Source organism: Arachis ipaensis, chromosome B02 (genome assembly GCF_000816755.2).
Source record: "Arachis ipaensis cultivar K30076 chromosome B02, Araip1.1, whole genome shotgun sequence".
NCBI lineage: Eukaryota > Viridiplantae > Streptophyta > Magnoliopsida > Fabales > Fabaceae > Arachis > Arachis ipaensis.
The window spans coordinates 84,714,290-84,737,570 of record NC_029786.2 but is presented as its reverse complement, the minus strand read 5'-3'; the positions used below and the strand labels follow the sequence as shown (position 1 = coordinate 84,737,570).

Here is a 23,281-nt window from a genome sequence, read left to right as displayed (position 1 = left end):
CCGAGCTTTATCCTCATCTTTGCTACTGTGAGTTTTCTCTGATTTCGGAACATGGCGGAGTTCCTCAATCTCCATTTGACCTTTAGCCTTCTCACAGAACTCGACTAGTATTTTTGGCTTTGCAATCGTGATTATTTCTTGGAATTTTCTTGGTCGGAGTCCTCTTTTGATGGCATGCAGATGCATTTCAGGGTGAATGTCTGGTATAGTAATTGCTACCTTTGTAAAATGAGTAATATAATCTTTCAGGATTTTATTCTGTCCTTGCTTGATTGTGTTTAAATAATCAGAATCATGTAAATAGATAGAAGAGGCAGCAAACTGATCGTCAAAAAGTTTTTCTAAGTCTTGAAAATGAGAAATAGAATCTGCAGGCAAAGAACAAAACCAATCAAGTGCAGGACCATCTAAATAAGTAGGAAAACAACGACACAAAACAGGGTCAGAAGTACCGTTTACTATCATTACAGATCAGAATTTCTTGACGTGCTTTCTTGGATCACCCAACCTATCATAAGGGGTTAAGCTGGTAGGCAGAGTAAACCTCTTAGGCATTTGAAAGTTCATGACATCCGTGGTGAATGGGCCAATAGCATTGTCCGGTTGATTCTCCTCATCAGCTCGCCGACCTTCATGTCACTGGGTTTCAAAGCCATGTGTTGGATCAGATTCGTATTCCTTATCTTCGGCTCGTTCATTATGATTGTCATTATTTTCAATCCGAGTATGGGTCAACTCGGTTATTTAGTTTGTCATTTTTTGATTCTCTTTTCTATGCGCTAATTAGCCTGCTGTAACTTAGTCACCATCCGAAGTAGTGCAGAGGGTGTGGGAGGCTGTTGATCAGCCATAGGTGGATGGGAAAATTTTGAGGCCTAGGAAAGAAGGAAGGAAGGGCTTTATTTCTTAGACCCCACGGTGGGTGCCAATTGTTCTTGTGTGGATGAGCTTGGTACAATTCGTCTCTTTGATGATTAACTCTGAACTTCTTGTCTTCACTCTGAGCTTATTGCTTGGGTGTCCGAGCTTTTCATCCAGAGAATATGCCTTGGTATAGGAAGAACAAAAAGGGGGGAGAATACCTGCAAATACATTCCGATGCTTAAGTTAGTTCAATGTGTATTCATGTATATCCAAGATAAAACATCTTACCTTTTTATATGAGATCGGGTATTAGCAGTTATACTTTCAGCAATCATTTTTATTGATAGATAATGATGGTGTATTAGAACGTTATGATATTTGTTTGTGGTATGCGAATCTGAGTTATAACGTTTGAAAGAGTTATAACACATAGAGCTGAGATATAACATAAGGAGCAACTGTTAAATTTAAATTTAAAAATAAGAATACTAGTATTATTTTTAAATTAAAAAATTTAAATTAAAAATTTTTGAATAAGTATATTCGTATTATTTGAAAAATTGGGACAAGCCTAATAAGTCGGCAAATTACATTGTTACTGGTTCGTCCCGGTAAGGATCGCCGAGTTATAGTGTTTCCGAGTAATGTATTGTCTCTGCTGGAGAGTTATACATCGGTCCTGACCAAAACACCGCGGCGGGAATACTTGCAAAAGATACTTCAACGCTCAAGTCAATAGAAGGCTTAATAAGTGTGATAAAAGTAATATAAAACTCAAAGCAGAAACTGATCCTTTTTTGAGGCTATATGCTTGATTTTATAGATGAATGTTTTACCCGTTGTGTAGTTAAGTCCGAGATTCCCGGTCGGTTACTTGAGTGACATTCGTGGCGAGTTTAATTTGATGATCTTGTTTGAATATTCAAACTTTGAGTCCAACCTTCTCATCGTATTCCGAGATATTTGGGATTGCTTAGGTGGCCGAGGTATAGGGTATGCATCATAGCCCCCAATCTTGCCTTGGTTTGGATAGAAAAAAAGGTGAGCTTTTCGTGAATGTCTCGTATACCTCGGACCTCGACTTTTGTGTTGCTCTATCCCCCAAGCTCGGCTTGGTTCTGTACGGGATTTGAAAAGGTTCTTGCATTTAATTCATTTCTTGTCCTTCGCGCCTTATTGATTGATTGATTTGAAAACGTGTTGCGAATTTCTAGGTACCCCTTACTGTTTGATTGTAATGAGAGTGAATGATGTTTTTCTAACGGTTGAGATTAAAACCTTTCGTTTGTAACCGTTTACCCATGTCTTGTATTAACTGTGTTTGTAACTCTTGGTTTTTCTCTTGAACATTTTTGCTTTTCTGGGGATTTTGTGTGTCTTATCACAGAATGACTAAAAAAGGTGAGTGTTAACTTCTAATTCCTTCTATTACTTCCTATTTTGTTTTTCTTCGTTTCTTCTGTTTGATGGGAAAAGAAAAGGTTATGGTTGATGCAAACGATCCTTGTAGTTGGGTTGACGCAAGTGTTAGGAGTTATGCTTCTCAGTTCAATAATGATGAGTCTGTTAAACTTCTTAGCTTGGGTATCTGGGTTAGGGAGGGTAGTGGTATTAATATAGAAATATTATCTTGTGGGGAGGGTGATCGTGTTTGTGACAGCTTGTGTGACTGGTCGTTCTTCTATATGTATAGTTGTTTGTTTACTGAGTTAGGTGTTAGTCTTCCTTTTACTGAATTTGAATGTGGTGTCTTGTACTGGTTAAACTGCGCCCCCACCCAGCTTCATCTAAATTCGTGGAGATTCGTTAGGACTTTTCAGGTGTTAATGGAATTGTTAGAGCAGCCTCTTTCTCTTAGGCTTTTCTTCTCTCTTTTTCAAGCTAAAGGGGTTGGACGCGGGTTGTGGGTTAACTTAACTAGTCACCCTCGTCGTGCGATTTTTGGCTTGCATAAATCGTCCTTTAAAGATTTCAAAACCATGTTTGTTAAGGTTAGGAGCGTTCCCGAGGAGTTTCCCTTTTATCTAAATGAGCATCTTGTAGAGAGGTTCCCTTTGTCTTAGTGTCCCGAGCCCTACCAGGTGTTACATGTAGATGATAGGCTCCCCGATGATGACATTGTTATGGAATTTCTTTTTGAAATGTTGGGCTCGAAGGGATTACTATCGATTGCTGAATTGTTGAAGTGGGACACTGATAGACAGGCTGTATTGGATTATATAGGTAATCCGAGTTGTTCTGTTTTATTGCTTAGCTTGGTATTGGTCTGATTCTGTTTTGTATCTTTTTCACAGCCGAGATAGCCCCCACCATTACTACTGCTAGGTTGAAGTCTTTTCTTCATCCAACAAAAAAAGAATGAGAAGGAGGGTTCGACGACAAATGCGAAGAAGGGGGTAGGGGCTGCCATAGTGCAGCCTGAGCCAAAACCGAAACAAAAAAGGGGCCGATGAAAGAGAAAATTGGTGAGGGTTTTGAGGGTAAAAGGGACGCGTCCGCAAACCTTGAGATGGTCGAATCTGCCTACGAGTCCCAAAAGAGGTTGCATGGCTATGTTGAGGACAAGCATGCTAGGTCATTGTGGGGGAAGCTCTTCCCATTCGCGACTTTGGCTGATGAGCTCTGTCGGTTTCCTGATGATATGAAGATGATAAATGAGGTCGACCGTGCTGGAACGGCCGATTTCTTCAGGTTTGTGCAATTTTTTTTAAGATTTTGGTTTTGCTTCTGGTACTCCTTTTGATGATGCTCTTTCTTTAGGTAATTGGTGCCCGTATTGTGGCTATTGGGAGGGCTCAAGAGCTTGCTCTTGAGAAGGAGCAGAAGGAAACTCTAGACATAGTCAAGCTGTCTTTTGCTATGCAGGAGAAAGAGAAAGCAATTGTTGAGCTTTCTTCTTTCCTAAGACAAAAAGAATTGGAGCTTGCCGAAGAGAGGCATCTGCAGCTTTCCTATGCCGAGCAAACAAAGACTGTAAAAGCCGAGAATGAGCAGCTGGAGTCCAGGATAAAAGAGTTGGAGACTGAGGTCTATGAGGCCTTTGCGCAAGGCTTTGATCGGGCTGTTTCTCAAATCAGGGTGTTATTCCCTGAAAATGATGTTTCAAAGCTTGATACGACTAAGGTCGTTGTGAACAACGAACTTATAGATGATGAAGGAATGGCAGAAAAGGAGAGCAAGGGCTCGAGTATTGGCAATAAAGAAGAATAGATTACTTTGCTTTCATGACTTTTCCTTGTTTTGTTTATTCGTGTATGGCCTTTTGTTTTCGATACACATTTGCTTGATTGTTTATTTGTTATATGGTCTTTTGAATATTTCCGAGTATGAAGCTCGGATTATGTTGACTGATTTCCGAGTATGAAGCTCGGATTATTTTGAGTGGTAGTATTTGACTATTTGCTTTTGAAATGTAAAATATATTGCATTATGCTATGTTCGTGGTTGTTTGATATCAAAATTATGATAAAGTAGAGATTGAATTGATAGAAATGGTAACGGCTTTTGTACAATAAATTGTGGTGTCTGGCCTTGTTAAAACCCTCTTCGAGTAAAACCCAACTTTCTGGGAAAAAGAGTACCTTCATTCGTTGCTTATATTACATGTCATGATTGGTACTTCCTTAAGGAAGACACATTCCATGTCCCTGGAATTGGGTCTCCTTTAAGTGTTTCTAATTTGTAAGCCCCCAGTCTGAGGACTTGTGCAACTCGGAGTGGCCCCTCCCAGTTTGCTGACAGCTTTCCATGGGCTTGTGGTCTTCTTGCTTCTTCTGTTTTTCGAAGGACGAGTTCTCCTTCTTCAAATGCTTTGGGGACGACTTTCTTATCATGTCTCTTCTTTATGAGTTGTTTCGTTGCTCGTTGTCTTATTGTTGCCATGTCTCGTTCCTCCTCTACTAGGTCTAAGTCGGTTAATCTCATGCTGGAATTTTGGTATTGGTCATATAGCTCGGTCCTTAGGGTGGGTGTGCCGACCTCTACTGATATGAGCACCTCTACTCCATATACCAGTTTGAAGGGGGTTTTCCCTGTAGTTGATTGAATTGTTGTGTCGTAGCTCCATAGGATTTCTAGAATGAGCTCGGCCCATTCACCTTTGGCGTCGTCGAGCTTTTTCCTTAAAGCCTGTAAAACAACTCGGTTAGCTGATTCGACCTATCCATTTGTTTGTGGATGCTTGACCGAGTTAAAATGATGTATAATTTTAAAATTTTGCAGAAACAAGATGAGGTTATGATCGGTAAATTGTCTTCCGTTATCAGAGATTATTTCTCTTGGTATGCCATACCTATATATGATGTTTTTCCATAAGAAAGATCTCACCTTTTCAGTTGTTATTCGTGCCAATGGCTGTACTTCTATCCATTTTGAGAAGTAATCAATGTATACTAAAAGGAATTTTACCTGCCCTGACACTTTCAGGAAGGGTCCGAGGATGTCTAGTCCCCACCTGTCGAAAGGCCAGCTTACCTCTAGAGTGTGTAAGTTCTCGGCTGGGCTTGTTGAGATTGTGGCGTGCTTTTGACAATTGTCACATTTCTTGACTTTAGCAATGTAGTCTCTTTTCATTATCGGTCAATAGTAGCCTGTTCGTAAGATCTTAGCAGCTAGAGCTCGGCCTCCGATATGGTTTTTGCATACGCCTTCATGTGTTTCTGCCATTACTACGTCGGCATCGTCTTTGTTAATGCATTTCAGGAGTGGTTGTGAGTATCCTCGTCTGTATAAGGTATTTTCTATTACTGTGTAGAAACTTGCCTTTCTTCGAAAGAGATTTGGATTTGGTTCTTCCTCTGGTATGGTGCCTGCATTGATATATTCGAGAAAAGGTATCCTCCAGTCTTTTATCTGTGTGATGCTCAATATACTAGTTCAAAGCTCGGCTTCTCAAGTGTTAATTGTGACAGTGTCGGTGTGTGTGTTGTTGGTCTAGTAGTACCTAATTTAGATAATACATCTGCTCTAGTATTCTGCTCTCGATTTACATGAATAATTTCAAATTTATCAAATTTTGAAATGAGATCCTTTGTTATGAGCTAGTACTTCTCTAACAAAGGATCTCTTACCTGGAATTCACCTTTGATTTGTTGTACTACCAATAAAGAGTCATAGTAGGCTGTGATCCGAGATATCCGAAGTTGCAGGGCGAGTTTTAATCCCGCCAGTAGAGCCTCATACTCTACCTGGTTGCTGCTTATAGTAAAACAGAATTGTAATGATTGCTCGACTATTACTTTGTCTCCCTTTTTTAGTAGTATGCCTACTCCACTTCCTTCTCGGTTTGATGCTCCATCTACGTGTAGATTCCAACTTGTCTCTACAGATTGTATCTCGACAGTCATTTCTGAGATGAAATCGGCTAGTATTTGAGACTTTAATATTTTTCTTGATTGGTATTGAATATCGAACTCAGAGAGCTCGATAAACCACTTAATTAATCGTCCAGCAAGCTCGGGTCTGGTTAATATTTGCCTCAAAGGTTGGTCAGTTCATACCACTATTGTATAGCTCTGAAAATAGTGCCTTAGTCTCCTTGTTGTGGTAACTAGTGCTAGTGCCAACTGTTCTATCTTCGGGTATCTCGTCTCCATTGGCTGTAGTACTCTGCTAACAAAGTATACTGGCCTTTGTGTTTTCCCTGTTTCAACAACTAGAACAAAACTTATAGCATGGTTATATATTGATAAGTATAAATGTAATGGTTTGCCTGTTTCTGGCCTCTGGAGTACTGAGGGTGATATTAAGAGCTGTTTTAGCTCGACAAAAGATTTCTCACATTCCTCGGTCCATGCAAATTTCTTATTTTTAGAGATTGTTTGAAAAAAGTGATATGATCGGTTGGCTACTGCAGGTAGGAAATGTGACAAAGCAGCCACCCTCCCTGCAAGTTGTTGGACTTCCTTTTTCATTTTCGGGCTTGCCATGTTCAATATTGCATCACACTTCTCTGGATTTGCTTCAATTCCTCGTGAAGTCAGCATGAAGCAGAGGAATTTTCCTCCTTGGACTCCACTGGATTGAGCCTCATGTTGTATGCTCGGACTTGGTTGAAGACTTCCAACAGGTTGTCACAATGCGAACCTTGTGCTGGTGTTTTCGCTACCATATCATCAATATAAATTTTCATATTCCAACCTATTTGTTGTTAGAATACCTTGTCCATTAGTCTTTGATATGTTGCACCTGCATTTTTTAGACCAAAGAGCATTACCTTATAACAAAAATTCCCATGTTTCGTAATAAAAGCCGTTTTGCTTTGGTCTTCTGGATGCATTAGGATCTGGTTATAACCAGAGTATGCATCCATAAAACTTAAGCTATTGAAACCGGAAGCATTATCTACTAATTTATCAATGCAAGGTAACAGATAAACATCTTTAGGACAAGCTTTATTTAAATTTGTAAAGCCGACACACATGCGCCATTTACCTGAGCATTTTCTTACCATTAACACATTGAAGAGCCATGTGGTGAAGCGGATCTTTTTTATGAAACCCGCATTGAGGAGCTTCTTGGTTTCCTCTAGTGCTGCTTGCTTTTTCTCTTCCCCGAGGTTTCTTTTCTTCTGGGCAACAGGTCGGATTGCCTTGTCGATAGCTAGCTTGTGGCAGATGATCTCTGGATCTACTCCAGGCATGTCGGCAGGTGCTCACGCAAATAGATTGGCGTTGCTTCGGAGTACTGAAATTAGCTTTGATCGTTCTTCCCCCTCCAGAGCTTCTCCGATGTATGTGAACTGCTCCTCATTTTCGGTCAATATTACTTGCTGGAGGTTGTCCATTGGTTGAGGTCTCTCCCTGAAATCCTCCCTTGGATCAAGTTCGGATAGTGTCAAGACCTCGCCAGTATTATGAGTGACTTGCACCTGTGACCGAGGTGTTTGCTTTGTCGAGTCTTGCTTTAGGCTAGCATTATTGCACTGGCGAGCTTCTTGGTGATCCGCATGTAGTGTTGCGATCCTGTTTTCCTGCACAAGAAACTTAACACACAAATGTAAAGTAGACACTACTGCTCTGAATGCATTTAGAGCGCAGGTCTTCCGATGATAATATTATAAGGGCTATAACAATCAACTATCAGATATTAGATATCAAGTGATTTTGACAAAGAGTCCTCTCCCATTGTCGTTTTTAACCATATATGCCCCATGATGGGGACCCTTTCTCTGGAGAAACCGACCAGTTCTCCAGAGGATGGTTGTATTGCTTTTTCTGATAATTTTATTTTCTTGAAAGTGGAATAAAATAAGACGTCGCCACTGCTACCTAGATCTAGTAATGTTTTTCTTACAAACAGTTCTCCAGCTTGGATGGAGATTAACACTGGATCATCGAGGTTAGGGCTTGCCGATTTGAGGTCGGATTGAGTGAATGCTATTGTGATGTCTGGATCTTTTTCCTTTCTGGAGTGTGTTGTTCCTTCGATCGCTAGGATCGCCCGATAACTTCGTTTTCTTGCCGAGGTTGTTTCACCTCCACCTGCATAGCCTCTTGATATGTAGTTGATGATGCCTCTTGGTGGGTTGGGAGATACCCATTTTTCTTTGTCCTTTTCAGTTGATGTTTTTAGATTTTCCTCTCGGTCAAAATTGGCCTCTTTGGTCTTACATCCTTCGATATACTTGTCCAAGAGACCTTGTCGGGCCAGTCTCTCCAATAGGTCTTTGGCCACTACGCACTCGTCCGTGGTGTGTCCGTATTTCTGGTGAAAGGAGCAATGCTTGCTTCTGTCCACAAACCTTTGGTCTTGATAATTTCCTGCTCGGGTAGGCAGCTTGATTAGTTTGGCGTGGAGGATTTCCTTTATTATGTTTTCTCTCTTTGTGTTGAATTTGGTGTAAGTGTTGAACTTTGGGTTAAGCTTAAATGGCCTTTTGAAATGTCTGTCCCGTGTGCTTTTGGAGGATTTTTCTTCGTCGTGCCTAGGCGTTTGCTTGTCCACTCTTCTGGCTTCTCGGAGCTCTTCTATCTCCATTTGATCGGCCGCCCTTTTACGGAACTCTTCTAGTGTTTTGGGTTTCGTTACGGCTATCATCTCTTGGAACTTACCTGGCCTGAGGCCGCTCTTTAGTGCTTGGAGATGCACCTTGGGGTCGAGGTCTGGAATTTTCATGGTTGCCTTGGCAAACCTCGTCATATAGTCCTTCAGACTTTCTTGAAGACCTTGTTTAATAGTGCTGAGGTAGTCCGACCCGTGCATATATATTCTAGAAGCTGCAAAACAGTCAATAAAAGATCTCGCCAACTCCTCGAAGCAAGTGATAGAACCTGCAGGAATCTTAAAAAATCGGAGTAAAGTAGCACCATTTAAATAAGTTGGAAAAGATTGATAGAGAACAGGGTCAGAGACACCGTTGAAAAACATCATAGATTAGAACTTTTTGATGTGGACTCGGGGGGTTACCGTATCCTTCGTATGTAGGGGTGGAAACAGGCCAGGCCAGGCCAGGCTTTGCTCTTAACAGGCCTGGCTTGTCATACAGTTGATTGGCCTGAGTCTGACCTGCAGCCTGTTATAGGCTCTTTATAAAGTACTAGGCCTGACCTGTTATTCAGTCTGGCCTGGCCTGAAGCCTGTTAAAAGGCCTGCTAATTTTTTTTTACGCACTTAACAGGCATGACCTGTCATATAGTTGATTGGCCTGAGTCTGGCCTGCAGCCTGCTATAGGCTTTTTTCAAAGTACTAAGCCTGGCCTATTATTCAGCCTGGCCTGGCCTGAAGCCTATTAAAAGGCTTGCTAATTTTTTTTTACAAAAATAAAAATATTATTTAAAAAATTATTTTTTAATAAAAATAGTTATATGTAATATGTCATATATTTAATATTTGTAAAAAATTTTAAACTTTTAACATATTTAAAATATACAAAAATATTTATAATAAAATATAATAAATTTAAAATATCTCATAATTTTATTAATAATAAATAATTATTTATATATTTAATTATATTTTAACAGGCCCAGGCAGGCCTGACAGGCCTATAAGGCTAATTAGTGAGCCTGAGCCTGGCCTATTAATTTATTAAGGCTTTTAAAAGAGCCTGGGCCTGTACCTTTTTATAACAGGACAGGCCAGGCCAGGCCAAACACAGGCCAGGCTGCAGGCTCCTGGCAGGCCGCCTGGCCTTTTTCCACCCCTATTCGTATGGTTTGAGTCCGGCTGGCAGCACGGAATTCTTCGGCATCTGGAAACTCATTACGCCTTCAGAGATGTCGAGTGTGAGCTTCTCCTTTGGTGGAATAGTCTCGTGTGGCTCCGTGAAGTTATGTTGTGCGTTTGAAGAGTTCCTCCCCTTGGGATCTCCTTCGACGTTTTTTCCATTTTGGTTTTTGGAAGACAGTTCGGCCAGTCTACGGACTTCGGCCTGGAGTTCAGCGATCTGCGTCGAGAGCTCGGCCTGCGTGAGCTGTTGGACCTCGTTATCTCCCATGCTTGAGGATTGGGAATCCTGCAAAAAAGAAAATAGTGGGGTTAAATCCTGCAAAAAAAGATAAAAACTAGGCAAAGAAAATAGTGGGGTTAAATAAATTCCGGCCCCACGATGGGCGCCAAGTGGTTCATCCTGGTAAAGATCGCCGAATTATAGCATTTTCGGGTACTGTATTGTCTCTGCTGGAGAGCTATACGTCGGTCCTGACCAAAACACCGCGGTAAAAATACATGTAAAAGATACTCCGACGCTCAAGTTAATAAAAGACTTAATAAGTGTGATTAAAGTAATATAAAACTCAAAGCAGAACCTGATCCTTTTTCTGAGATATTTAAAATTACTCAGGGGCCAAAGTATAGAGTACACATCGGTTACAATTTACTTAAATACTGGACAAACTAATACAATTAATTATTTATTAGACTAACTACATGCAATCTCCAATAAAAATCGTATTTATAAATAATGTTCTTATCTTTTTTTTTTTTGAAAATAATGATTTTTTTAATTTATATAAAAAATCGAAAGAAAACATTCGTAATGAGAAGAAAGAACATCCTAGAAAAATCAAGTGTCTTATTATTTTCGTATTAAGCTGCGCAAGTACGCAACTAGAGAAACGAATGGATTTATAGAAAATTAGATATAAAAAAGAAGAGAGAGATCGTAAACCCATGAAAGAAAAATATATACAATAAAAACCCTAACTCTGCCTTGTTCGATCACAATCTGCACAAAAGAACCCCAGAAAATCACAGCCTCCAATCAGCCACCGTCGGCCACTCGATTTCAGCTCCACGCCGCCGCGTCTCCACCACAGTAATGCCTCTTACTATTTTGATTTTCTGAGTTTTTCCCCTGCTATCTGTTGAAATAGTTATTATCCTTGGAAGTTCATAGGTGGACCGCAAAGGGAATTCGGGGTATTGTAGAGAAGTTGATGCCACTGAATCAAGTTGTTTCAAACTGAAGGTCCGGTGTTGTGAAAATCTGCTTGCTGTGTTTTGAAATATATTTTTTTATTTATTTTTTATAGGGGGAAAAATTTAGGTTAGATGGAAGGAAATTATTGAATTGGGTGAGTAGATATAACTGCTGTGTTGTTGTTCTTGTTGTTGTATTGTGAGTAATTAATCATGCTGAGAAGGCTATTAGAAATATATTAAAACTTAAAAGTTCCACAAAGATCTTATTTTCATTTTATTCTCCGCAGGCTTCCTGAAGACTTAATTTTGGCACGGAGTTCACGCTTTTTAGACTTCTTGATTGAAGGGTACAACCACTATTATGGTATGCCCTCATTCGTTATTTGTCAAATTTATTATTTTTGTAACCTAATCTTCGAGCTTGTTCTAAATAAAACTAGGTTTCCATGAGAAAGCACTGTTTTCTATTTTTGGTGTTAGATAGTGATGAGATGACTTTGCAAGATTGCATTCTTGAAACTTTAGATATTTCAAGCTCTAATTCAGTTAACATGTGGGAGTATGGATGATATGATCGTGTTGTTGGTTTGGAAGCATAGGGTTTCAAATTCGTGTTTTGAGAATCACAAGCTGAAATTTATTTGTAATTTGAAGTTTAGGGTTTTCTAGCATAGAAAGTTAGTTCCGGAGTGGAGATTGTGGGAATTTTTATTTTATTTTACCCCAAATTGTTTCTGGAAGGACAATGTTGCTCTAATTGATTCATGCATTCAATCTAGTGGGGCAGGGAGTGGTAGTGGCGGCACCGGTGGTTGTTAATTGTTCTGTGGTTCATTTACAACATTTGTTTCTTTGCTCTGGAACTGAAACTTAAACTTAAACTTGGAACAGGCCACACCTTTTTTTGCAGGGCTTGCTGTAGCTGCTGCTGCCTATGCTGGTAGATATAGTATTCAGGCTTGGCAAGCGTTCAAGGCGAGACCACCTAGGATGCGTAAATTTTATGAAGGTGGTTTCTATGCTGCCATGACTAGGAGGGAAGCAGCTCTCATACTTGGTGTTAGGTACTACCTTTTTATTTTTTTATTTTTAAAGATTATGTTATGATGCTCATGGTCAGCTGGTGTCTCAATTACTTAGAGGAGGAAAAACAAACTGTATGTGGCTATGTGCCTGAGGAGTTGTCCTTCTAGGGGTTTTTTTCAATAAATTTTGATGTTTCTTTATTGGGTAAAAATTAAAATTGACGTTTCCCATCATATCTTTGGGACCCTGTATGGATGCCTAATGCATAATAACTCAAATGTGTTAAATCTTTCAGTGTTGAAATTTTGGTTCTTGATGCTGCAAAGGTTGGGATGTAAAGAGTAACACTAACCAATCTATATTCTATTGATTTGTTTAGCCTTTAAATTTGTATGTGATTTGGGTTTTTGAACACATTCCTTCCTTTCCAAGGACGGGAAAAGTTCTCATGGGATAAATTCTGGAATATCCATATAGAAATTTATGAATACCTTGTATAGACATTTAATTATAAAATGTCAATAATTCTTGAATGTGCATATTGCTAATTAATCAGAAAGCTCGGAAAGCTTTTTCCCTACCTGGACGCTTTGTTTTTGTTTTCCATATTTTTATATGGTTGCCTCCTCAAGCTATTCTTTCCATTGTTGATTTTCAATTATCACTATGGCAGAGAACACACTCCCACGGATAAGGTTAAAGAAGCACATAGGAGGGTGATGATTGCAAATCATCCAGATGCGGGTGGCAGCCATTACCTGGCATCCAAAATCAATGAAGCAAAGGATGTGTTGCTTGGAAAGACAAAGGGTGGTGGTTCAGCATTTTGATCATAATTAGTCTCATAATATAGTTTCAACGTGGTTCTTGCTGATCATTCAACTATGAAGCGTTCAGTCTGCGGCCAATTCTTTTTTAGACTATAGTGAGGAAGTTGTGTAGGACAGTGCTATGATGCACCAAAATTATTTAAGGTATAGATCTTAGCATTAGTGTTCTTCGTTATATCTTTTTTATTGCATCTACACCATGGGAGTATCTTTGTCCATTATGTAACCTGGTACATGTTCATGTTCGAATTGTAATAATGTTGAATATTAGATTGGTTGGTGTCATTAATCTTTAAACAACGTGATTCGGATTTGCCATCTTCATAAACTTGGAGGTCATTCATAGCTATGAATTTTTTGTTCCTATTCCTTTTCTTTTTGGCATCTACTCCAATGAAAATGGCATCTATTTGTTTAGTCACACTTTTAAAAACGTGACTTATAGAAAAAGTAACGATTTAAAGGGATTGTAATTTCTTTAGATAAATGTAACATCTTTATAACATCAAAATTAAACTTTACAAAAGAATTCACTATTTAATGGTAAAAAGAAGTATTTTCACATGAAGATAATTAGAGTCTTTATTGGAGTATCTACATTCTTAGTATTTGGCAATGGATCGATACGACATGAAAGGGAGTCTCAGGTGTTTCGGGTTGAAAATTGAGAATTTCAATGTTTGAAACAATCTAATGTAGTGTAATAAAATAATTTATCGTAAATTGCTAAGATGAGATATATAAGTAGTTATGTATTTTACACATTGAAACAAAAATTGACATTTTTTATTCAATTTCAGAGAGCTAATTGCTTATATTGACTCTCAGATGCAGCAACTTACTGATTATTGGTAAACTTTTAAATAGAATTTAGTCTACAATCTAGTGTTTCTAAAGAAAAATAAAAAGTAACACCCTTAAAACAATGACTATTCATTTCTGGTTCGAGTCAAGGAATTCAATAGCTGGAAACTCTGGCAGTAAGGAGAAGAGCCTGAAATTGAACCTAGCGCCACCACGAAACATGTTACGAGAAAACAAAGCCACCAAAAATTGAGCATAGCATGGACCTATATATGACCAATTCAACTGAATCTGATTTTGTTTTCCTATCTACCAAAATATGAGATCTACAGAAATCAATACACTCATATTTACAAATTACAAAGATGCATAAAGAAACCTGATTGGTAAAACCTATCAAAGAAAATCAGTATGTTTTCCTTGCTTTTGAAATCAAAGGCAAGATACATGCCGAAAGAGAAATACGTATACATGACTCATTTGAAAAACACCGCTTGCTTCACCATATAAACCTTTGAATTCCAGGTTCATGATCCCAATGAAATGGCCGAAACAGAAACATCATCATAGTAAAGATATTGACACCAATGTAAAGAATTCCTGTGAGAAACCATTTCTCACTATCCTGAAAATTGCTGTGAAGCACCAGAAAATAGAATGGTATGGTGTAATATCTAAACTCTATCAATGGAGCTGGTACAAGAACAGCAGCAGTGGCCAAGAAGTATGCTAATACCCATATTTTCCTTTGAAATTTCCCTGTTTTGCAAAAAAGTAATGGTTATAACCTGAGTTAACCGAGAAAAGAGAAAAGGAGAACGAAAAAAAAAAAAAAAGAAAAAAGAAAAGAATGCTTGCGAAGACTTTGTACTAACCCAGCATATGAATTATGGAAAGCCATGAACATAAGTAAATTGGAACCAATAAATATTTAATTGACCAGTGAGCCATGATGATTTTCCTCCAGAGATAGAAAGGGTAATGCCGATTATCAGCAAGAAGATATGGATGCGCCACACTGCGATGAAAATTTAATAGGGATTACCAAGCCACTAACAGTAATAGAAGCAGTTCATGTTCTTGTATTAGAAAAAATGGGTTAAGGTCCAAATGAGTAAATCATGCAACATTCAAACAATAAATAAAGGAAAACAAAGCACTAGCACAGCATCTTATGATGTATAGATTAATACTTGATAGAAGAGTGAACACCCCTTTTTCTTTGTTCAACAAATGAGTTTTTATCGGGTCTGGTCTTCTAATAACAAATATAGAAATATAAAATATTTGAAAAGCCTTTCGATGTAAAACCTTTTACATCAAATCTATTGTTTTAATTTCAGTTTTTGAGGACCAATTTAAAGAGAATTAAATGTTTCATTTTTTTTTTCTTTCTAAATTTGGGTACAGTGAATATAATGAAGATATCAGAAGACTACTATATAGTAAACACATCATCACGGCACAAATTGTTTACGCTAGATTTAAGGGCTAGACACAATGTATTATGTGACAATAACTAATTGGAGACATCAACAAACTAAGTTTCAGTTTATGAACAAGATCAGTTCATGAACAATAAAATCACTGGTGCTGTTATTCTAAATCAAACCTGAAAAAGTGTACTGATAGGAAGCCAGCAATAAGGGCCACAAACCCCTGAAAGAAACAACAGAGGGGTCCATATCTCCGTAACAAATGCAATAGATCCAGAGAATGAGCAATGGAAAAATACATAGGAGCCAGAGCCAATATAGAAACCAAACCAAAATAAAGTATCTGAGCAAAATGAGGGGTAACGGTGTGAGCTTCTTTTGCACCTGCACTTCCATTAAGATATGTAAGAAAAAAGACAGTTTAGCGGCACAAAAGGTCACAAAAGATGATACGAGAGAATATTACCTAGAACGACACCCCCATTCCAACGTACGAATAAAATAAAGGCTACAAACACCAGAAGGTAGGGACTAAACAATACTAAAATCTCCCACTTCTTATGCCATAACATTAAGAGGATTGTCTGAACTTCACTAACCAAACCTGCAAAATAATATCAATAAAAGAAAAATGAGTATCGCATGAAGAAATGGGAGTGACGTATATGTAATTAGCCTTTTATTTTCTTTTACTCAACATTAGAGCTTTAGTTTTCATCAAGGAAATAAAAGTGAACCTGAAGAAGCGAAAGTAGGCGCAGGTGTCCTAGGCAGAGAGCTTTCAACAGTATCCACAGATTTAACAGACTTTCGCTTTTTCACATATAATCCCACATTACTCTTGCCTGTAGAATTTTCTGAACTAGGATTATTAATACATACATCTGATTTGGCCTTCCCCACAATACCCTTTCTATGATTCAGAGAATAATCTAGGATCCCAGTGCATGCTACAAAAAGTACCCATATAATGTTTGTTTGTCGAATAACAACTGAAAAGGCTCCAATCTATCACAATAAATTGTATATGTTATTATCACAACTCAAATGAAATAAGTTACAATCATAACTTTGTAGACAGTGTAAAGGATAGTGTAACAAATGATATCACAGGCAAGAAATAAAGCAATGAAACAGTAATAGGAAAATGGAGAAAAATGGAGTGAACCGGAGAGGTTTCATCCTTCTCCAATGAATGTATTGAAAAATGTATGAAAACAGAAATGGAAGTAAACAGTGGTAATATGATTTCGAGAGTTGTATACACTAGCCAGAAAACCATCCCAGCAAAAAGGAAAAAGACAAGCATAAACAATAAAGCAAAGCAATAAAAATATTCATTTGAACCAAGCTCAGGCACAAAAAACAATGAGGAATGATTAGGAAATATCTTGAAGTTAATGTTCCTTCAACTTCAAAAGAATAAGGATACATGATAGAGTTCAATGGCGTTGTTTGATCCATGTAGCTGACTACACCTAATGGGATAAGGCTTTGTCATTGTTTGTTTGTTTACTTATTCTTATTGAAGATTGTAATTAGAAACTCCTAAGATCATTGAAAAAAGTATGTTCAACAAGAATGCAAGAAGTACCACACTTCGTTATTGAAACTTGAAAGTGTTATCTATGATGTTTCAAAATCCCTAATCTCTCACTTTGATCCCCGGGGGGAAAGAACCACAGGCTCAAGGAGTGTCATATGATATCAAAAAAGAACTTGGATGAAGAGATTCCTCCTACATCAAACCAAAACTCATATAGCAATCTACTTTCACTATGTATTGATAGCTCAGAATATAAAAGTTTAAATATACCTTACCAATGCACTAAGCCAGTAATTCCTCTTCAAACTTGCAAGATACATAGCCATCACTGCAGTGAGAGATGCAACATCTGTATAATAGAGAAAAGTGAAGAACCAGTGAAGTGGGTACAGGGATAGGACCACTGCCTGAAGCATTTTCTTTCTATCATCAAGGGCGGGTTTCAAGTGAGTGATTACATCATATAATATTATGCAGCATATGACAGCTAAGACACCATTAACTGATCGAAGAATTGCAGAAGAGCACAAATCAGAAAAAGATGATGTGTCTTTAATAGAATAAAAGCCGAACAAAGAAGCAACCTGGGCAAGTGAAAGATAGTACCTGCAAAAAGGTTTTACAATTATCAACTGTAGGCTTTATATTCGATGCTAATCTACATTGTACTGCTGATTCCATTGATCTAATTAGATTGTTAGCATCATTAATCCCACAATCTCTAAATCCTGATTTTTGGGTAGCACTTGACATTATCTTACTACAGAACATGATCAATGCAAGAGGGTTAAGTAAACAAGTAATCATTATCCCAATAGAAGGAATCAGCCATATCGGTCAACTAATGTAGTTGGTCTCTATCAGAAACCAAAGTCTCTAGAGGTTTGGAACATGAAATTTTTTAATTTTCAGCTACAGCTCTGGTTTTATCGCGCATGTGTATTTAACTCAATCTTCCAAATCAATACATTCTAACATTTTTATTCGTGAATAAAATTCTCATATAAAAATATTTTTGGGAAATAGGACACTATATCACTTGAATACTTCATGAGTGATAGTGCATACATTTCATGAGTGCTGAATGATATACAAGTTCAAGAACAACTGAAGATCATTCTCTTCTCTTACTATGTCACCAACTCCAACACTTTCATCTTTCCCAGGAAACAGCCATATCACATTCAAACAACTGCTGACTGAGGTGTGAGTTGAATACTTTAATTCTCATTTCTGAAGTTAGAGGAGCATATAAAATGCTCGTGCAAAGTGCAGATGAATACAGTTAGACTAAAAAATTACATGATAACCTCTTATTTCATTCCTCGCAATAACAACAACAACGAAGCTGCTACCCAATAAGTGAGATCAATTCTATAGATTAAACAAAACTATATACAATATCTACAGATAAACCACTAATACCTTCATTTCGTTTATCGTATTTTACAGGTTGTCTAATAACGCAATGTTCACTTAGATCACTATTTATCCATCATTTCCCTCCAAAACCTCCTCATCAAAACATGGCCCTTGTAGTAATTAAAATTAAATTGTATCCCATGGGATTTACAGGGTCCTATCTTATTGTCTTATGTCATTCTCTTTTCACATGACCTTTAGCCCAGAAACCTTTTACATGAGAAGATTCATTCTACTATTATTTGTTTTCACAAATCATTTCAGAAGGACAAGAGAGAACTACATACAGGCCCGGAGGAGTGGTTATCATGGGATCCCAACTCTTAAAATTTCCCTTGCAGTATTGTTGAGCCTGTGGTATATGAAATATCTCATCCTGCAAGAATAATAATAACAATAACAACAACAACAATAAAATCAAATAAATCATGGGAATGAATACTCTAATTGTAAACAAAAACATCCCATCTTTAATATTAACTTAAATTATTCCAATTACCATATAGGGATCAGGAACTACACGATTAACGAGTACGGTGACAAGAATAACCCATGAACTCACAATTGCGGCAAGTGCTACTCTTCCCATTCTCTTCTGCAAGATATAACAATCAAACAAAGCAACGAGGACGCCATTAACGTTACAAATACGAAACAAGAAGCATACGTAGATGAAAAAGAAAAAAAATGAAGAAAAGCGGGAATTTTTTATCAACGTGTTTTCTTTAGCACTATTCAGTGAGGCTTTTCACCAAACAAGTTGTATGCAACAAATAAATAAGGAAAGAAAAATACAGAGTAGGATGTTGAAAGCAATGTTGCAATCAACTGGGAAGCAGTGGCGGCGGATAAAGTGACGGAAGCTGCGGCGGCGAAGGGAGATTGGGGCTATTGGATGTATTCGCTGCCTAGCCCTGTGTTTCCTTCCCCACTCTCAACTCTCAAGTTCGGGAAAGGAACTTCGGTGAATCAATGGCCCCTGCAAGTTGAAGTTATTAGATTGAGTTAAAATGATAATTAGATCTCAATAATTTTGGCTTTACATTAATTAGTTCTTTTTTTTTTTAAATATCAATTAAGCAGCATTAAATTTTGAAAATACCATAAAATATTTAGAGAAAAGGACAAATAAACGCCTGACCTTTTGTCCCGACAATATTTTTGTCCCTAACTATTGAAAAATACTTTTAAATTCCTGATCTTCACAAAATTTGGACGGATCAGTCCCTCCGTCTAAATGCATCTGTCAGACCCAATGAAAAAGTCTGACGTGGCTCCTGTAATACTTGTCAGTTGTCACGTGTACGTGTGGGTTACGCGTACGCGTCGCCTAGCAGACTTCCCTCTCACGCGTACGAGTGGGTCATGCATACGCGTCGTCATGAATTCAGCAAATCATCATTTCTTCATGAATTCTCTACTTTGCATGCTTTTTTTCTATTTCTTTCAAGTCATTCTTGCCTTCAAAACTTTAAATCACTCAAACAAACATATCAAGGTATCGAATGGGAGAAAAGTAAATTAAATTTAGCAATTTAATAGCCTAAAAAGCATGTTTTCAATCATTAAACACACTTAGGAGAAATTCACAAAACTATGCTATTTTAGTAAATAAATGTGAAAAAGGTTGATAAAATCCACCAAATTCAATACAATATAAACCATCAGATTGTGGTTCATCAACTTTCCCACACTTAAACATTAGCATGTCCTCATGCTAAACTCTTGTGGTTCATCAACTAATATGCAAAATGCGTCTACCTACTTGGTTAAAAATGAATCAATCTCCAAGAACATATATGAACAAGTAGGGTTAAGATAGTATGATGATTTATGAATTCCACTAATTCAAATCTCAAAATGAAGTATAAATATACTTGCAAGAAGAAAGCTCGTGAAAACAAGGAACAAGGGATTGAGCATCGAACTCTCAACGAAGTATAATTTAATTTATTTTTCTCCCATTCGATGCCTTGATATGTTTATTTGAGTGATTTAAAGTTTTAAAGGCAAGAATGACTTGAAAGAAATGGAAAAAAAGCATGCAAAGTGGAGAATTCATGAAGAAATGAGGATTTGCTGAATTCATGGCGACGCGTACACGCGTACGCGTGAGAGGGAAGTCTGTCAGGCGACGCGTACGCGTGACAAGCATTACTGGAGCCACGTCAGACTTTTCCGTTAGGTCTGACGGAGGCATTTGGATAGAGGGACTGATCCGTCCAAGTTTTGTGAAGGTAAAGAATTTAAAAGTATTTTTCAATGGTCAGGGACAGAAATGTCCTCGGGGCAAAAGGTCAGGGACCTATTTGTCCTTTTCTCAAATATTTTAAAATATGCAAAATTAGTAAATAATTAGCTAATAAATTAATTATTAATAAAATAAATTAGAAAATTTTAATTTTATAGTAATGAGATAGAGCTAATTAAAATAAAAATTTTGACACCAATTTTAAAAAATTTGACCCAAAATTGGATCGAACGGGCCAATCGAGTTCAAAATGGGCCCAAGGCGCAACCCAAGCCCACAATTAATAAGAGCTTCAGCTCTTCTTCCCTTGTTTCATAATGAAAAACGCTGGGAAATTGATGAAGGGGAGCAAGGGACATGCAAAACCCTTGGCTAGATTTTAATAATAACTTTTGATCCAGAGTTTCGATTGACGAGCCGTCAGCGGCCATGCGTTCATCTCGGAATCCTCTTTAAGACCCACTAAATAGTTTGGTAAGAAACTTGAGTTTTCTCACTCAGATCTTCTCATCTCAGTTTCAAAAAATTAAGAATTTATTTTAAAAAATTATGTGATTTTGGTGCCTTAGGATTAAATTAACCTTGTGGACTTGTCGAGTTTTATCCCAAATTTTCGTCGGTAAGGTGAGGAACGTTTAATCCTTGTTAAGTTATTTAATTAGTGAATCCTATGGTAATTTTAGTGTTGTTTTGTGAAATTAGATTGAATTGTGTATTTTTGGAAATAAATTGGTGGTATTGGAGACTTGAAGTTGGCTTTGGAGGCTGAAAAATCTGTTTAGTGAGGTCTTGGAGCCTTGGACTATTGAGGAACGGTGATAACTGTGACGTTCCGGGCTTTAAGAGGAATCGGTCAATGTATGATTTCGGTTTTTCATAACTAAAATATAATGTGTTGTGAAAATATAGGTTAGTTGACCGTAGGATAGGATGAATATGTGAATTGTTGTGATTAGTAAATAATGAGGATAATTGTCAAATTTGATGTATATGGGTGTTGAATTGGTTGGTTGGATTGACTAGTTATTGTAAGAGCATGAGATGTGAATTTTTTATGCTTGATATTGAAATTAATGAAGGTGAATTATATGGTAAAGATGTAACTTTACAGATTTTTTTTTAATAGAATGAAAGAGAGATTAATAAAAGTAGGACTCACATCTTAAATAATAATAAAATAATAAAAAATAATTATAAAAAAATTATATTCTCTCTCTATACCACTTAAATCTGTACAATAGAGTGCCCCATTAATGAATTGTTGATAATGATGAACCATGATGATGATAGCTTGATGAATAATGAAGTATGTTATATAGATTATGGTGCTGGTTAGTAATGGAGATTGTGGTTGAGGTTATGATATTGTGATGTGTAATATTGTATGTAGAGGTTGGTAAATGATAATGATTATGTTTATTGATATGTTGTTTTGAACTTGAATTATTGGATTAATAACTTAGTGAAGATGGATTGAGACATAATGAGTTAGGAAATGAGAAGTGCAGAAATATGATATGTCATATGTATATGAAGAATCTGGCCTTAATGAATGATTTTGAATGATTATGAATGGATATGCATGAATGATTTATAATGAATTTGAAAATGAAATTGTTTTGAGCTTGACCTGGCAAGGTTTGTGGTAGTTTACCGCTTGCCCAGTGTGTATCGCCCACTTGTTTTTAAAAGAGAATGTTATGTGGGGTTTGTGGTGATTTACCGCACATGTGTGTGTGTTATTTTTCAATTGAAGATCTTGTGAGGTTCGTGGTGGTGTACTGCTCGTGGTGGTATACCGCCCGCCAGGTGGGGTTCGTGGTGGTGTACCGCCCACCGATTTTCAAGAGGACGATATCCGGGTTAGCTACCGGATGTGTCGGATTATGCATGTAGGGAAGGCATGCGTCATATGCATTTGAGTGACTTGTTTGGTTTTGCATTCTTGGATTTGCGTAATTGATATTCATGCTTAACTGTTATATGTTTTGTTTGCTGTAACCGTAAACTACTTGTGTTTTTTTGTATGCATTGTTTGTCTGTGCACCGGTATTTCAGAGGATTGGAGGAAAGGCAATGAACTTAGGGGTTAAGTTAGAAATTGAGATAGAATCTAGAATCCTTAGATACCTCACCCTGTTTATGATTTTCAATGTTAGTTCTAAGTTTGAATCTAAGTGTCGGAGCTCTAGGATCGCCTTCGCCTTTTTCGGGACCTTATATGTTAGTTATGTGGGCACCGTTACCATGTTCAGAACCTCCGGTTCTCATCCCATACATATTTTGTAGTTTTCAGATGCAGGATGTGAGGCACCTCGCTAAGGCATACTGGGAGCTTCCGAAAGCGAAGATCTTTGTGCTTAGGGGTTTTTATTTTGGTTTTGATGTATATATAGATACTTGTATATCTCCACTATATATGTATATATTGCTTTATCCCTCCTAGAGGTTGATTTGGAGAGACAGGTTTTGTAAACTGTATTCTTGGGCTCTTTTGGGATTCTCATGTATATATATGTATATATGTTCTGGCCGGTTTTACTTCGCGAGTTGGGTCAGAAGCTTTGTTATCTGTATCTTTGGAATTCTTTTCCTATATATGTATATGTCACTTTGCGCTATTCTCGTCTGGTTTATGTTTATCGCTTACGTGAGTGATACGCTTTTCTGTTTAACGCTTTCGTCCTAGCTCTTCTTCAATAGGCTCCTAGATATAAACTCTTTTCAACTATATTATGT

At 37.5% G+C, this 23,281-nt stretch overlaps 2 protein-coding genes across 5 annotated transcripts; one reads left to right on the top strand and one right to left on the bottom strand.

Moving 5' to 3' along the window:
• On the top strand, positions 10,851-13,436 carry LOC107625567 (mitochondrial import inner membrane translocase subunit TIM14-3). Of its 4 annotated transcripts, none has more exons than XM_016328239.2 (5): positions 10,862-11,120; positions 11,202-11,273; positions 11,515-11,591; positions 12,119-12,291; positions 12,927-13,436. In XM_016328239.2, the coding sequence occupies exons 3-5, from the start codon at positions 11,589-11,591 to the stop codon at positions 13,081-13,083; spliced, it is 333 nt and encodes a 110-aa protein (XP_016183725.1). In that variant the 5' UTR covers positions 10,862-11,120; positions 11,202-11,273; positions 11,515-11,588; the 3' UTR covers positions 13,084-13,436. The 4 variants fall into 4 exon arrangements, with proteins under 4 accessions (XP_016183726.1, XP_016183725.1, XP_016183724.1 ...); XM_016328238.2 differs by having other exon boundaries at positions 10,893-11,120; positions 11,195-11,273; XM_021116069.1 differs by having other exon boundaries at positions 10,893-11,120; positions 11,179-11,273.
• LOC107625566 (dol-P-Glc:Glc(2)Man(9)GlcNAc(2)-PP-Dol alpha-1,2-glucosyltransferase) lies at positions 14,142-19,320 on the bottom strand. The gene is made up of 9 exons (XM_016328237.2): positions 19,087-19,320; positions 18,791-18,886; positions 18,579-18,667; positions 17,145-17,475; positions 16,061-16,331; positions 15,790-15,927; positions 15,500-15,707; positions 14,763-14,905; positions 14,142-14,646 (listed from the first exon to the last, which is right to left on the bottom strand). The coding sequence occupies exons 2-9, from the start codon at positions 18,878-18,880 to the stop codon at positions 14,387-14,389; spliced, it is 1,530 nt and encodes a 509-aa protein (XP_016183723.1). The 5' UTR covers positions 18,881-18,886; positions 19,087-19,320; the 3' UTR covers positions 14,142-14,386.

Bases quoted from the DNA above. Each gene is read 5' to 3' on its own strand.
- LOC107625566 (XM_016328237.2), bottom strand. From the start codon at position 18,880: ATGGGAAGAGTAGCACTTGCCGCAATTGTGAGTTCATGGGTTATTCTT. The intron at 15,708-15,789 runs GTAATATTCTCT...ATGGAAGTGCAG, and splicing joins GAATGGGGGTGTCGTTCTAG to GTGCAAAAGAAGCTCACACC. The intron at 14,647-14,762 runs GTTAGTACAAAG...TTTGCAAAACAG, and splicing joins TTCCATAATTCATATGCTGG to GGAAATTTCAAAGGAAAATA.
- LOC107625567 (XM_016328240.2), top strand. The intron at 12,292-12,926 runs GTACTACCTTTT...TCACTATGGCAG, and splicing joins GCTCTCATACTTGGTGTTAG to AGAACACACTCCCACGGATA.